The sequence below is a fragment of the Marasmius oreades genome, chromosome 5, assembly GCF_018924745.1.
Source record: "Marasmius oreades isolate 03SP1 chromosome 5, whole genome shotgun sequence".
NCBI classification, from domain to species: Eukaryota; Fungi; Basidiomycota; class Agaricomycetes; order Agaricales; family Marasmiaceae; genus Marasmius; species Marasmius oreades.
The window spans coordinates 3,159,972-3,174,387 of record NC_057327.1 but is presented as its reverse complement, the minus strand read 5'-3'; the positions used below and the strand labels follow the sequence as shown (position 1 = coordinate 3,174,387).

General features: G+C 48.3%; 7 protein-coding genes across 8 annotated transcripts; 2 read left to right on the top strand and 5 right to left on the bottom strand.

Moving 5' to 3' along the window:
* Positions 1–108: 108 nt before the first annotated feature.
* On the bottom strand, positions 109–467 carry E1B28_009183 (uncharacterized protein; the record flags this gene model as incomplete). Its single annotated transcript, XM_043154053.1, has 2 exons — positions 109–273; positions 357–467. The coding sequence occupies 2 exons, from the start codon at positions 465–467 to the stop codon at positions 109–111; spliced, it is 276 nt and encodes a 91-aa protein (XP_043009341.1).
* Positions 468–1,092: 625 nt separating this feature from the next.
* E1B28_009182 (uncharacterized protein) lies at positions 1,093–2,284 on the bottom strand (the record flags this gene model as incomplete). The annotated part of the gene is made up of 2 exons (XM_043154052.1): positions 1,093–1,156; positions 1,213–2,284. One exon carries the CDS (start codon positions 2,282–2,284, stop codon positions 1,226–1,228), a length of 1,059 nt encoding a protein of 352 aa, XP_043009340.1. The 3' UTR covers positions 1,093–1,156; positions 1,213–1,225.
* Positions 2,285–2,471: 187 nt separating this feature from the next.
* Positions 2,472–5,534, top strand: E1B28_009181 (uncharacterized protein; the record flags this gene model as incomplete). Its single annotated transcript, XM_043154051.1, has 5 exons — positions 2,472–2,891; positions 2,945–3,072; positions 3,133–3,315; positions 3,379–3,727; positions 3,788–5,534. Exons 1-5 carry the CDS (start codon positions 2,749–2,751, stop codon positions 5,532–5,534), a joined length of 2,550 nt encoding a protein of 849 aa, XP_043009339.1. The 5' UTR covers positions 2,472–2,748.
* Positions 5,535–5,804: 270 nt separating this feature from the next.
* On the bottom strand, positions 5,805–6,971 carry E1B28_009180 (uncharacterized protein). The gene is made up of 4 exons (XM_043154050.1): positions 6,769–6,971; positions 6,453–6,710; positions 6,185–6,391; positions 5,805–6,121 (listed from the first exon to the last, which is right to left on the bottom strand). Exons 1-4 carry the CDS (start codon positions 6,922–6,924, stop codon positions 5,939–5,941), a joined length of 804 nt encoding a protein of 267 aa, XP_043009338.1. The 5' UTR covers positions 6,925–6,971; the 3' UTR covers positions 5,805–5,938.
* Positions 6,972–7,551: 580 nt separating this feature from the next.
* Positions 7,552–10,011, bottom strand: E1B28_009179 (uncharacterized protein). Of its 2 annotated transcripts, XM_043154049.1 has the most exons (13): positions 9,800–10,011; positions 9,659–9,751; positions 9,233–9,607; positions 9,092–9,150; positions 8,999–9,017; positions 8,698–8,935; positions 8,609–8,641; positions 8,535–8,556; positions 8,408–8,486; positions 8,216–8,356; positions 8,067–8,154; positions 7,881–7,998; positions 7,552–7,825 (listed from the first exon to the last, which is right to left on the bottom strand). In XM_043154049.1, exons 3-13 carry the CDS (start codon positions 9,294–9,296, stop codon positions 7,595–7,597), a joined length of 1,092 nt encoding a protein of 363 aa, XP_043009337.1. In that variant the 5' UTR covers positions 9,297–9,607; positions 9,659–9,751; positions 9,800–10,011; the 3' UTR covers positions 7,552–7,594. The 2 variants fall into 2 exon arrangements, with proteins under 2 accessions (XP_043009337.1, XP_043009336.1); XM_043154048.1 differs by lacking the exons at positions 9,233–9,607; positions 9,659–9,751; positions 9,800–10,011 and having other exon boundaries at positions 9,092–9,195.
* A 215-nt stretch (positions 10,012–10,226) lies between these two features.
* On the top strand, positions 10,227–11,188 carry E1B28_009178 (uncharacterized protein; the record flags this gene model as incomplete). The annotated part of the gene is made up of 2 exons (XM_043154047.1): positions 10,227–10,475; positions 10,536–11,188. Exons 1-2 carry the CDS (start codon positions 10,247–10,249, stop codon positions 11,186–11,188), a joined length of 882 nt encoding a protein of 293 aa, XP_043009335.1. The 5' UTR covers positions 10,227–10,246.
* Positions 11,189–11,546: 358 nt separating this feature from the next.
* On the bottom strand, positions 11,547–14,098 carry E1B28_009177 (uncharacterized protein; the record flags this gene model as incomplete). The annotated part of the gene is made up of 5 exons (XM_043154046.1): positions 13,555–14,098; positions 13,265–13,496; positions 12,788–13,203; positions 12,385–12,732; positions 11,547–12,329 (listed from the first exon to the last, which is right to left on the bottom strand). The coding sequence occupies exons 1-5, from the start codon at positions 13,759–13,761 to the stop codon at positions 11,547–11,549; spliced, it is 1,986 nt and encodes a 661-aa protein (XP_043009334.1). The 5' UTR covers positions 13,762–14,098.
* Between the last annotated feature and the right edge of the window lie 318 nt (positions 14,099–14,416).

The window sequence follows — 14,416 nt, the reverse complement described above, 5'->3', positions numbered from 1 at the left end:
AACTCAAGCCTCCCAACTCTCCCGACCTCTACTCCCTTCTAGATGAAATCCAATGCGACGAACGGGGGGTCGACTTCAAAAAACGAAATCACGAATCACGAATCCGAATCACAAAACACTCCTCTCCACACCTTCCTGTTCCGGCAGCGTAGCTTCAATCACCAACTTCGGTCCTCCATAAATCTGGTTCACAATCGCACTTCGTCGGATGACAGCCAACTCGGCGTTTGCTTCTTGGAATAAGCTTCTGAGTTTATCAGCGTTGGTTTCGGACTGGAGAGAAAGAGAAAAGGGAGGAAGAGAGCGCGTTAGTTTGATATTGTAGAATTATTTTTTTTCTTTCTTCGAAAACTCACCTGCATCGTTCGGAACACATCATGAGTACGACGGAGGAAGTAATTTCTAAAGTTGTACGAGTTGAAGGATTGAGCTGTGCGGAGGGTGGTCCTGTAGAGGCCAGTGATCATTTGTGGAGATGGGGTGGTTGCCATTTGATGAAAATAGGTTAGGAAGTGAGTAGAGGGTAGTGTTGGTAGGTGGAGAGAAGTCGCTTTCAAACTGATGGATGATGGGGAGGAAGTGACGAATGTGAGCCCTATTTGAAGCCGTCATCACGTGAGTTGGGGCCCGCTCAAATCCGTGCTCCGAGTTGCCCCTCCTGATTTCCTCTAAAGTCCGATTCCATTGAGGAAAAGACATTCAAATCAGTCAACGTTCAGCGCTTCGGAAAGGGGGTAATACATAGTCTGTGAATCCAAATGTCAGGGGATGAATTCTGAACTCCATAGTAACGGTCAGGTTGCTTCTGACAATCTCATGGCGAGTGATGTCTTCTGAGAGCTTCACTGGAGGGTTTCACTTGAGGGATAACGGAGATTTTGAAGTAGCAACCTTGCAGTGCGACACGACCAGAACGCGGAGTACTAACGTCTGTAATACAGTGAAGCGGGCTCGGGGATAGGCCCTATGTTCAATCTATGATACGCTTTCCAATGTACAACGATTTGGCAAGCCGGAACAAGGAACAAAGTGCTTGTACCGGAATGACAGCGGTACGGCGATGACATTTCAATCTCACAGACGAGGGCGAAATCCGGTAATCGGCGGAGCTGTTTGTTATATCGTACAAATGCGACTATGATACATATTGGTTTTTCTGTAAACCGGAACGTCAGCCTACGGTCCTTCAAACGAGCCAAGATACTTACTTACTGTCTTTACTGTCTTACACCCAATCCCTCGGATTCCTCAACACCTTCACCAACTTCCCTTCCTCCGAATTCTCATCTTCTCCCAACTCCGACATATACTCCCACCTCGCCACCTCTGGCAAACTCATCAAGATACTCTCAATCCTCGCACCAGGGGTGTTCAACCCAAACTTGGTCCCCCGATCGTATATCAAGTTAAACTCAACATATCTCCCTCTCCGAATAAGCTGCCACCTCCTCTGATGAGGCGTATACGGTATCTTTGCACGTTTCTCAACAATAGGAACATACGCAGGAACAAACGCGTCTCCAAGAGTTTTAATCAAGTTGAAGATCTCTTCAGGCGATTTGGCACGATCATCAGGTAACCGGGAATGTTTGCCCGAGTTGAGATCGTCAAAGAATATCCCACCGATTCCTCGGGTCTCTTTACGATGGGTGATGGTGAAGTATTGATCGCACCATTTCTTGAAGGCTGGGAAGAGAGATGGTGACCCGGCTTGGGAGCAGGCTGTTTTGAGGGTTTGGTGGAAGTGGATGGTGTCGTCTTCGTAGAGGTAGGAAGGAGTGAGGTCTGCACCCCCGCCGAACCACCAGGCAATGACTTCTCTGGAGTCTTTTTCGGTGGTGGTAGCAGCGGGTTGTGTGATTTCAAAGTAGCGATAGTTGGCGTGAGCAGTAGGTGCGTGAGGGTTACTGGGGTGGATGACTAGGCTTAGACCTGCGGCAAAAAAGGGAAGACCACCGGTTGGGTTTTCGGGTAAAGGGATGGAGTGGTGGTCTGCACGCATTTGGTTGACTGCTGGTGGAGGTAGTGTGCCGTGGACGATGGAGATGTTGACACCGGCTTTTTCGAGTACGGTTTCTGGACTAGTTTGGCGTTGGTCACCGTCTTCTGGAGGAGGTACCGCGAAGACGCATGATTGACCTAGACCGCCCTCTGGTCTAAACCATGAATCACGCTTGAAGGGGGGAGCGTTTGGGTCGAGGTTTTCGAGAGAGGAGACGATGTGGCCTTGAAGATAGCGAATGTAGTCTTCCATTTGTTGACGCATGGGCTTGGATTCAACCATGGTGGTCGTTGAGAACGAGTGTGCATGATTGTGGTGAGGTGGTCGCGGACTCGCGGCTACCCGGGATGCCTGATCTGATACTTGTCTCGTGATGGTGCCAACTCAACTGCGGTCTCCATTGAGCAAACCGTTTCAAGTTTCAACAACGTTGGTCCCGACAGCGGTGACGACGACTAGGACAATTAACGGCGTACGTAGTAAGGGACCGAAATCAGCGATCACGACATTTACCTTGAACCATGCTGGCACTGATTTCGGGTAGCAATGGTTGCTATCAACATGATATATCATATATGATATGTTATTTCCTTGATTTTCTCACCTCCTCTTTCTGTTGGCTTTAGGTCCCCTTGTCGCAGCCAGTCTGCGTCCATTCATTTCTTCAACTCACTCCTTCAAGTCCAAGTGGTCACCTTTGGAGATGCTCTATCGCTACTTTCTTTGAAAACATTCGCTTACAGTAAATGACATCCATTTGCTTGTCGTCCGCACCAAACCTGCGTTGTTTTCCATTCTCCAAGAACGAATACATCGCCATCACAGTCCCCACCGGTCTGGAGATAATCTTTTCTTCCTACCTGATCTTCGTAAATCGCGGTCCCGGCCGGTGTGTGGCTACATATTCTCTATCTGCTGCTGCCTTTGCTAACCAACGTCCAGGAAGAACTTATTTCTCGCCGCTGAAGGATGGTTCTATTTCGCACTTGCATTGCTTGAAATGCTTCTGCACATCTTACCCGCTGCGCGGGACAACCCCAACGCATCCAGAATTATCGACATCACTTTAGGTGTGTTCGTGGTTCCTCGCTAGTTCAGGTGGTTATACTCACACTTTTTCTTTCTCGTAGGTGCTGCGTCATCTGTACCCTTGTTACTTTACACTATCTTCCTTTTCCTCTTCACCTCTGCCGAAACTATAGATGTCGTTCCCGTCCGCTTCCAAAAAATTGGCAAAGCTCTGCTTATTGTATTCATTCCGCTCCTCATTGCCTCTAATGCCGTCGCATCATTTGCCGGGATTACTCACAGACGTCAGTCTATTCCACTACTATCAGCCTTGTCCCGCGTTCTGACATGTCATTCCCTGATTTTAGTCGTTCTCCTAAACGGGCTCCCTACGCTTGTCATCCAAGTCATCAACGAACTGATCCACACCTTCTTCTCCTCATTTGCGGTAGCACTTCTAACAGCGTACCAAGCCATCAATTTTTCCTTTGCCTTTATCCGCCTCGCCATCGCCTTTATCAATTCACGACGTATCGAAAGAGATTCCGCCGATGAGGTCGTCTTATTCAAAGGAACCGGTTGGATCACTGGAGGGCTCAAGCTGGGTGCGATAGAGACCGTCATTGGATTTGCTGGCCCTGGTTTTGGTACCAGCCTAGTCAGGCGCATTTTTCGGTTGTTGGCCAGAGCATTTCTTGTCATTGGACTCGTCAAAGGGTGCGTTCTTTTTGTTTTGTACTTGTTCGTCCTCCTTAACACACTTATGTCGTATTTCAGAGTCGACTTTTCGGAAGACTTCCGACTCTTTCAGAGTGAAATGGCCCACCGTCGACGCAAATCCAAATCTGGAACGGCTTTCCGTCGTTCTCTCCGTCCATTCATATCCAACCCTCGTTTCAGTACTTTCCGACAACTCTCTCCCACAGCCACTTCATTCCATCATGGCACCAGCAGCCCCCTCCTTCCTGGCCTAGGCAGTGGAGAAAGAAGGATCAGCGCGATGGACACTTTTGCTGCGATCAAAGAAACTGTTCAGAATCAGCGGACCCATCAACGGGTTACCATCCATTTTGATGCAGCCTCTGGTCGAGCTCCTACCCTCGAAATGCGGTTCTCGAGGCTTGAAATGCCAAACCCAGCTTTGATAGTTGACAGTGTCAAGGCGCCTACTTCAGAGTGGATGACTAGGCGTGCGTCATCGACTTGGTATTCACCCTCTGTTGCTTCCCCCAACAACGACAACTACAGCGACTACCACAACCATCCTTTTTCGTTTGATGAAACTTCAATGCCAGATTATCCAACAGTTGCGGCTGCGGCTGCGTCAACTTCGCGGTCTGCGGCGATGCCAAACAGTGCCACTAGTCCTTCTTTATCCATCCGAAACGCGTTTTTGAACATGTCCACGTCCACAACAGATTTAGGTCATGGTCATTCACACTCACGGGTGTTATCGGAGATGAGCTCGTATAGCCTTACTAGGAGCGTCGTCAATGAATTCCCGGAGATCCCTCAACCGCCATCAAATGAGGAGTTGAGGAAGGCTATCCGGGGGCGAAATGAAGATGACCCACCCTCGGGCACGGGCACCGTCAAATCTGGTGAGGCAGGGACAGGGACGGGGACAGGGACACTGTCCGCGAGCAGTTCGTTTAAACGGAAACCTGTACCGGTGTATGTCCCAGAACCGTTGGATCCCTTTGAGGATGATGATATGGAGAGGATGGAGAGGGAGAGACGATCAATGGATGAAACGGACACGCCATTACAGACGGGTGTGGCTACCGAGTATACGTTTGGATCGCCGAAGCGGAGGAGTACGGATAACGATGTCACCCCCAGGCTCGATACTCGACAGATGGGTTCACCAGCATCATCTCTCACCCCCACTCCGTTCTCGGCAACTAGTTCGTTCGGGAATGACTTTGTTGAAGATGTGAACAGTGCACCGTATACCAGAGCTTTTAGCTCGAGTCAGTCGATACCATCCGGAGGACGGATTGTGAGTATCTCACCGTCCGAGATGTTACCGTTGCCTCCTGTTGAGGAGGAGTACGAGTATCCTCGTTCGGTTTTGGAAGGATCTAGGAGAGTTGCTTTCCCTGATTCAGCGGTTCCTCCAAGGAGGAATTCCAGTAATTACCGTGGAAAGAGTATGGACACCATCGATCTTTCATGGCTCAACAGCACAGGGGGGTCCGTGTCCAGGATCCGGGACAGTTTGAACACCTACGAAGGCGAAGTGAAAGTCGAGAGAGCGACTCGAACTCGGGCACATCAGTCTAAACCTTCGTTGACGAGGATTAAGAGTGTGGGTAGGGCACCGAGGAGGTATACGCCTACGCCCGAGAGAACGGAGTTTGTGACGAGGGGGAGTGTGTATGTAGAGCCGATTGTGATTCCACCGAGGGATAAGGAAATGGTGGAGGTGGAGGTTATACAGGGGAGTTCGGATAGTCAGTTGGGAGGGGCATTGAGGGATTCGAGTGTGTTTGGGGGGAATGTGTATGTTAGGAAGTACTGAGGGCCCGGGGGAGGGGTTTAATTTGATTGTAATTTCCTTGGTCTTGCTTCAATTATTCGTTCACGTTCGCAAGCGGATCGCTGTTTTACTTTTTACTTTATATGGTTATTGATTATCGATACCCGTTATTCGTTGATGATATTCATGTTTTGAAAAGGTTTCTTTACTTCGACATGTGTACAATATGGTTTACGTTCAGACGCACCAGTAGCTGACCCGCACTGAGATGCGTTTACTGTTTAATGCGGCGAACTTCTGACAACTCACAACGTAATTGTACTTAATAGGGTATAAGTCGTACAAAAAGGTACTGTAATACACAAGATTTCAAGAACCAGCTGCTAATACATAATCTACCCGTACATTTTTTTTCTTCCCGTAAGAAACTCAAAAGGGGAGCTTCGCTACCGTTCAAACCCAAACGAGAAAGTTGGTACAGAAGTAGCGCCAGCAACAGGGGGAGGAGGAGGAGGAAATGTCGAGCTCGACGTCACTGGTGCAGGCGGCGGTACCGATGCACCCGATGCACCCAAAATCTCACTGGATGTGACCTCTCGTCGAGCTTGCGCATAGGCACAGCGTAGTTCCTACAGATGATAAAATCAGAAAAATGAGTCGTATACCAATGAGAGGAAAGAAGGAAAACGCACCTCAAAGCTATGCAAGGCGAATTCCGGTTTAGACGAGATACTCAAGAATGTTTCTTTAGTATCACCACCGTATTCTATTCCATTTGAAATTAGTGTCGTCGACGGCGTGGTGCTGGGATGGACGGGGGTGGGAGGGGTGAAAGGTTCTAGTTTTATCGTGTTGGGTGGGTTGATTTTGCCCTTGCGATATGTATGATATCGCAATTCCTGTCCTTCGAAATGAGCAAAAATTCAATTACATTTGAGACGAAAGATCCATCCACGGCACCTCGAAACTAAACGCGGAATAGTCATTCAACGCGGTTATGCTGTAAAGCGTTCCTTCCGGCGATGATAGAGGTGAAGAGAAAGTTTGCCACTCGGGTAGATCGCCAACGTTAGAAGACTTTGAAATGCTAGTTGGTTCAAATAATTTTGGTAAACCTAGTGCAGCGCGTTCTGCTGGTAATTTGGGTTCTTGTGGACATGGTTGTGGGGCTCGACCCGTCGTTGAGAGTGCTTTCAAATAATCATCTGCTCGGACTTCCTGCGTGAATCGGAGAGAATTATCATATTGTAAAGCCAAATTCTTGGAACAGACGCACCTCGAAACTTTTCTGTCCTGGGCCACTCTGCAACGCTATTGGGATACAAACAAAATGCTCTTCATTTTGTTTTACGGTCGTAAGAAGGCTACTCGACGTGCTCGTATTACTAGTGGATGCTGAGGGTGTAAGTGGTAAAGAGAAAGAGAAAGACATGGTACACGGGTTATGAAGTTGAGCTCAGAGGCAGGTGTAGGTTTGTGTCAGGGCTGTGGACCATTGTGGGCGCCATGAACACGACCATGTGACCGATATATAACGCCAACCTGCTTTCTTTTGAAGTTCAAGAAGAGTAAGGTCAATGCTTCAATCAGCATGTTTTCTAAATCTCGCGCCACAAGCTTCAATTAACCATTTAACCGCTGTGCCCCAAAAAACGCTCGTCGATCATGAATGGGAGGCTTCAGAACTTTTTACATACGACTTTCTGTCCGTCAGGATTCCCTTGAGAGTATGAAGGCGAGGTATTCCAAGCGGCTTGAATAGAATCCGGAGGGAAGACACCCCTTAAATGTTTGCTCTCTGGTTCAAGCGCCGGAAGTTCGTAGCGGCTGGATAAGAAGTTTCGCGGAAGACGTAAGGACTAGTAATTCAGTTCACGAAGAACTATTATATTAGGCAGCGCGCTCATGAGGACAAGTCCTGCGAATGGAAAACGGTCGGTCACGCAGCTACGAGGCTTGAGCAGCATTATGATCGTCGAGGACCATGTTCATTAGACTACTTCAGTTCCGAATCCGTACACCTATTTCGGTACACTTACATTGTCCTTTAGCGAATACGTCCCGATTCAATGTCTAGGTCTAGAGCTTCTTCTGCCAGTTTGTCAATCTGGGCTGTGGAGTAGTGGGACTGTTGGTGAAACCTTCTCGGCTTCTCTGTCCAGCTCGTTCAAGGAATTTCTTGGTGGCCAGTGTAAAGGTTCCATTTGATACTCGTTCCCACCAGTATATCGTATCTCCGAGATCCCAAGGTTGACCTCCATATGACGTGGACGAAGTTTGTCAAGTATTTTGGCAACTTGACCTCGGATGATTATGAGCGACGGTGCAATACCCTATCAAATCATACCATGAACAACTATTAGAGAGACAAATCAGAGAAGGACCTACCGCCGCGCAAACTACACTCGGGTATATGTCCAGTGGGGGAGGAGAGTCTTCACCAGTTGAATTTACGACGATCAGGTTGAGGGTCATCATGAGAGGATATATCAGCCCCGATTCGGTACTAACGAGAACAGAACGCATGTCGTTAGTACAAGGTACGTTCAAACGAGTTCAGAGGGAGGAACAAACACTATTCGAGCTGCATACTGAAGCTTTTTATCCGGTAGGCTCCCGCGGAAAGTTTTAGATTCTCGATCCACCCACCAGATACGACCGGCTGTAGGAGTTGAGTACCAGTACTTCATGTGAACGGAGGAAAGGATGAGGGGCCCTCTTACCGGTCAAAGCAGTCACAATCATGTTCAAGAATGTGCTTACAATGGCTCCGATCAAGAGGATCCCTTCTGAAAGGCTCGCCTTATCGACAGAGTTTTCACTGAGCGCAAGTGCCGCCAGTATACCACCGAACAATCCAAGGACTGATGAGCAGGGGTCAGAAAAGGTCCATCGAGTGAAAAAACTCCACCCACCACTTCCCAGAAGTGAGAAAATGATTAAAGGAATGCCCACTCGTTTACTGTGTCCCCAAATAATGTAACATCGATGTATCTAGTGTGGTGTGATCATCAATTGAGGTTATGCGGTCAAGGTACCTACCAGCATGGTTTCGGACACGATACTGTTTAAAAAGACGTGTCAGGAATATGTTTAGAGTTTGAAGAATCTCCTACTTTGCCAAGAAAGGTATGAAATATAAAATCGAGCTGTCACCAAACACGGTTAGGAAGCGGAGTATCCCAGAGTTATAGGTGGGACTGACATCGTCGCGGTCTTTCCATCATTGTGGATCAGATATCGTATGTAAGGCATATAGTCCCGGGTTTGCACAGCGGTGAATTGTCGCATTGCGCCGTCTATCAGCCCAACTACTTCGACGACGACAGTGCATGTTGATATCAGGAACAACAGAATTGTACAGGTCATGTACAGTTTTCTGGCAGTAAAGTCTCCTTGACCAAGAAGATAGATGCTGATCCCAAAGATCGGTACGTAGAGGCCTGGCCGAAGGAAGTCGATGAGCCATTTCCTTGGTTAACTGCGCCGGTCTAGGCAATACTGACCGTAGAAGAAAGCCGTGAGCTGAATGATACATCATAGATGTAAAATGCTTCCTCTTTAGACCAGCAGCCTTATGAATACAACTGGAAACGCACCAGAGTAGAAGCGATTGGGTAAAGTATGACGAACTGCGTGGTAAGTCCGCCAACCACATCTGCAATTTTGTCGTGGTTTAAGTCAGCATGCGACATTGTCTGGGTCGTTCTTGAAACGCGTTTGCGGAGTACTTCACTCACTGTATATATGTATGAGCGGCCAACTGCAAACGCTTTCCCAGGAGTCCAAGACCCCTGTCATCATCCAACGAGTTCACAGCGAGCGCCCATGATTTATATTGCGACTCGCAACAGCTTCAGGGTCAGTACGTAGATTGCAATTCACCTTTTCCCGGGTGAAATTTGTCGTCCAACGTCGAAAGAAGCGAATGAACCCGGTCTCAATCATGTCCATTGCCTGCTACGTTTCAATGCTCGGCTCTTCTTCAGGCTTCAAACCGGACGAAAACAATAAGCTTGGGAAAAGGTCAAGACGATGGACCTCTGAGACGCGCGAGTTCACTCATTAAGCGACGGCGTAATTGAAGGTTCAGGAACAGCATTTCTACCTTCCAGCTGTCGAATGGATGTTACTAGGCACTTCCAGGATTGAATTTGAGAGCGTACCTGGGCTTCATGACAACCGGGTATATATACATATTACTTTTCAACGAGTTCAAATTTTATTTGCGTAACGAAGTACACCGTCGCTTTTGCTTCCTGCTAACTGCCCGTTAACATGAATAAGTTTAGTTTGATGACGCACACAAGACCCATTCAGGCTTCATTTGTCCGACCAACGAATGTCAAACTGTGATTTGACTTCATCCCGTCGTGTCGTCCTTACGTCGGGAATTCGGTAACAGCAAAGGACGATGAACTTGTTGATGTTGGTGTCCTCACTGATGTTGCCACGTGCTGGGACGCGTCAACGCGTCTACTTCCTTCTGACGAACCATCCACCAGCTCTCGAGAATTTCTTGATCATGACCCACACAATTGATGACTCGGAGCAGTTAGTGTAGTCTTTGATTTTGCACGATGTTCCGCCGGTAATAGGAGACTGGCAGAACCGACTCAGAGTCACCGCCCATCGCCCAACATGTAGTTCAGTTTCTTCAGTTACATGTGAGCTGTGGTTGTGGAACAAATATTCAGCGCTTATCAAGATAAGATTTCCAGAGATAAGATCATACTACTCTGCTTCAATCCACGATGTACAAAACGGCCTGGACAGGATCTGCTTCGTCTCTTCCGTCCGACAGAATAAAACCATCCTATTCCAATACTTCTACACCGAGAAATCAAGGAAAAGGAAAAGGCAAAGGTCGAGAAACTCCACCTCCGAAGAGCAAACAAGTCCGGGAAATCGAATCGTTATTGAACGCTTTACGTGCGTCGAATGCACCTATCAGAGATCCAAAAGGTGGTTGTTTCTGCCAAGGTGAGCCATTGTCATGTCTCCTATCGATGACTCTGGGAAGTAACAGGCGGTGAAAACCAGCACGAGAACACGCACTATCACCATACACTCCCATCTGCCGATCCTGCGGTTTAATCCTCTGCATCTTAAACTCCCCGCAATACTGTTGCCCATCCAGAACATGCCTATCCTCCCTCCTCTCCTACTCTCCGCACGCCAAAGAATCCCTGCTTCATCAATTAGAATCCCGATTGTCCGAAACGCTAGCAAAAGAAGCTGCAGAACGCGAACGAGTTATTGAAGAAGCTAAACGCGAAACAGGAGCCTTCCCATCGTTGCCAGGATCCTCGCTTTCTTCCGCATCAGGATCTCCAGCTTCGACAAGACCTTCAACTCCACAGCAACATAAAGTGTTGTCATTGAACTCGAAGACTAAGAGAGTTATTGTAACGACTACGACTACGACGATGAAACCATCCAGACCGAATAATGAGAAAGAGAATGAAGGGGATCTGGAAGAAGAAGTTCTTAGAGTGCCACCGCCTCCTAGCCAAGTCACTTTTGCCAAAGGAAAACCAGACCCGAGTCGGCCGTGGAAGAACTACAGAGATGGAAGTGTGAAATATGTGTCTGCGGCAAAGGAGAAGGCGAAGAAGAAAGAGGAAAGAAAGCAGAATAAGAAGGCAAAGGGGAAGGAACGTGCCGATGGCGGGAATGAGGTGCAGGGGAGCTGAAGGCACAGTTCTCATCCATTTGCATGGATATTGTAGCAACAAGAACACTGGTTCCGACAACAGCGGCTCGTTTAACCGCTGGTTGACGGATGAGCTGGGTGGCCTATGTGTTTTTGGTGACATAACAGCGCGAGTCTTGTAAGTAGGTCTTCGATGGTGTATACACAGTGGGTATAAAAGAAACCAAGAAGAGAATATACTACAACATAAGAACTAGTAAATAGAACGCGACGATATGTAAAAAAGATCAACAAAGCAATCGATAGTCGATACATCAAGATATGCAGAAAATACAGACAACAGGCATTTCAGAACCAAGGGAGAGAAACAATAGAGGAAAGGTCTAAATCCACCAAAATTACGACGACGGTCCCTCACCTTTCCCAAAATCGGGCATCAACTCCAAAATCATATCCCTTAACCCATCAATTATATCCTCACCTGCCTGTAAACTTCTCTGCGCATCTCCGAGCTCCGTGCCAAGCTTCTGGAGCTCTTGCCCAGGTGTACGAGGGGGGGATGGGGGTAAAGGAGGTCGTGAATGCGGCGTTGGAGGCCTTACCGTTACGTCGTTGTCCTCAGGTTGTTCCAGCTCTGATAATCGGAACTGAGAGTGTAAGAGGTCACAGTCGAGGTCGATATGGGGTTCAATCTCCCCCACCGAGGACCTGGAACGGAGAGGTGGGTCATCCGAGCCATCCAGGTCAATCAAGAACCCTGCTGCCGCTGCAGGACTCACGACTTCTTCCATGTCTGTAGACGCCACGAATGGGCTCAAGAGAGTGGACGCTGGAGGGGAGTTCCAAAAGGTGGGAGGGTGAGAGTGGCGACTACTCGATGAAGATCGACTAGTAGACGTGAAGGAGTGACTGGAGCTTCGTGATGACGTAGGAGGGAGAACCACGGTACTGGGGAGAGGTGTCGCTAACACCATCGAGAGCTCGCCTTCATAGTTCATCTCTGCGGAGCGCACCTCGAATGAAGGGAGAGATGGAGGGAGAGTGGGGGGAGTAGATTGAGGAAGAGGAGGAATGAATTGAGAGAAAGGAGGGGAAGACTGCGGTAAGGGTGGGGAGGAGGCTAAAGTCCGGGGAGGAGTTGACTGGGTCGGAGGGGATGGCGTCTGGGAAGGAAAGAAAATCTAGAATCAGATCAACGAAATTAAAAACTGCAGAGGCGGAAAACAAGTTGCTCACCTGCTGCAATTCGGATATCCGCTCCTGCAACTTTGCATTTTCGTTCCTTAATCGTGCACAGTTTTCGCATACCTCCTTGCCTTGATTGGACTGTGATTTCGGCGGATTTCGAGCAGCGGCATCGTTGGCCACACTAACCGCAGCTTCCTCCTCTGCGATTATTTGCGACAACTTGGCCCTCTCCAGCTGAAAGGCGTCTAATTTTGATGCAAGATGTTGAAGTTCAGCATTGAAATCGTCAAGAACGGCGGTGGGCTGCGGGTGTGAAGGGGTTCGAGGAATGTTCAGTGGAGAAGACGGTTCAACGGAAGGTCCTGCATCTGGTGATTTCCCCCGTGCAATTTCAAGCTAGGTGTAGACTAAACCTCACTCGCTTCTCTACCAGCGCGAACGACGAACTCACCTTTTTCCGCATCCTCTTAATGTCCATCTGAATTGTCCGGTTCTTCGCCGCGTTATACTGCAGGATTCTAATGGCGTCGGCATTGCTGAGTTGAGGCTGCGACTGTTCAGTCGAACAAGAGCTACGAACAGGACGATTTAGCTCGTTCTCGTTTTGTAAAGACAAGAGCTCCGCCTCACGCAAAGCCAACTGTGCCTCAAGCATAGAAAACTTTGCTGCAGACTCTCTCATGACCAGTTCTCCCTCTGACCGGGCTTCATCACGCTCTTGGGTGAGCCTGGATATGAGGGCTGCACTGTCAAAACCGGTTGTCGGAATCCTCGTCGTTGTAGGTGCCGGAAGTATCGGCTCTGGAAGAATAGATGAAAGATGAATTTTCGGGAAGGGCCATGATGAGAAATTGTTGCATACTTCGACTGAAAAAGGGCCGATGAAATATTTCTACGAAAACTTGAACCGGTAGAAATGAGGACGTACCTTTCTGCAACAACACGCCAAAGCTTTCCTTCAACTCATCTCTTTCCTTCGTCAAGGTTCGAATTGTCTGTTTAGACCGCTCAAAGCGAAGTTGCAATCGTTCCCATGATTCCCGAGCATCGGACAGTTCTTGCGCGTGCGTTTGGATGAGACTGTCCTTCTCGTCTTGGGTCTTCAATAAGCGACTTTTTAGTTCGGATGCGAGAATCATGTAGGACTCAAGAAGGGTTGTCTGCGCCGAAGTTGGATTTCAGCCGGTAAAATAAAAGTCAACCGTATGGTGTACGCACCTGGGCCTCTTCTCGCTCCGTTGCAGGTTCCCGCTGTGTTGAACTACTACGGGCACGATTCCGTGGTGTTCGAGCCATAAGTTGAAGATGTTGAAGAAATTTAGCAATAGAAATGATATAGGATGGAAGTTGAGCATTAATGAGAACGGCGATTCCCCCTGAGCCAACGGTAATGAGAGTCGTGAGGAGAGTTGGTCTTATTGTCATGAATGACCTTGTTCAACTTGGTCAACTGCAATCTTCCACAATTGACTTTCACTCTGGATAACAACATAGCAATAAAGTTTATTGAAATCTCTATACAAGTACAAGGACCTAATAGGTCTATTCTTCTGACCAAGAAAGTCGTCATTAGAACAGAACTATGTAATAAAAGATCTCCAAGAGGGAAGGTGGCCCAAAAATTGCTGGAAGCCGAAGCTAACAGACGGGTTCGGATGTGTAATTTGCAATCAGCAAAAGACTATGCCTCGGTAAAGACCTCACTGGCGATAGTACGTGCCCGAGCACAAGAGATGAAGAACATCATTTTGGGAGGCTCACCTTATATAGCTGGAAGGTGTGCGCACGGACCATCTGGCTCTGTTTGTCTGATGGCGTGAGTCGGCACGGATCCAACCGGAGCATCAGTCAACTCGTGACATTCGCATCTGCCCTGGTTTTCAGCACATGAGTCGGGCGCGGGTGCGGGCGCTGACTCGAGAAATTTAACTGCAACAGAGTATGTGAAGGGTTCCCATCTTCTGATTCACGCACAGTTTAAATTACATAGATACGGTTCCACCCAACATTCCTGGCAGGCAGGAAAGTCGATTTACGTCGCGGATGTGAGGTCGATTTGGAAAGCTCCTTGTCTTCCCCT

Coding starts and splice junctions, on each gene's coding strand:
- E1B28_009180 (XM_043154050.1), bottom strand. CDS start 6,924: ATGTCTTTCTCTTTCTCTTTACCACTTACACCCTCAGCATCCACTAGT. Junction 6,711..6,768: donor CAGGACAGAAAAGTTTCGAG/GTGCGTCTGTTC, acceptor CGATTCACGCAG/GAAGTCCGAGCAGATGATTA. Junction 6,392..6,452: donor ATTCCGCGTTTAGTTTCGAG/GTGCCGTGGATG, acceptor TTCGAAGGACAG/GAATTGCGATATCATACATA.
- E1B28_009179 (XM_043154049.1), bottom strand. CDS start 9,296: ATGATGACAGGGGTCTTGGACTCCTGGGAAAGCGTTTGCAGTTGGCCG. Junction 8,357..8,407: donor TTTCTCACTTCTGGGAAGTG/GTGGGTGGAGTT, acceptor CCTGCTCATCAG/TCCTTGGATTGTTCGGTGGT. Junction 7,826..7,880: donor CGAGTGTAGTTTGCGCGGCG/GTAGGTCCTTCT, acceptor ATGATTTGATAG/GGTATTGCACCGTCGCTCAT.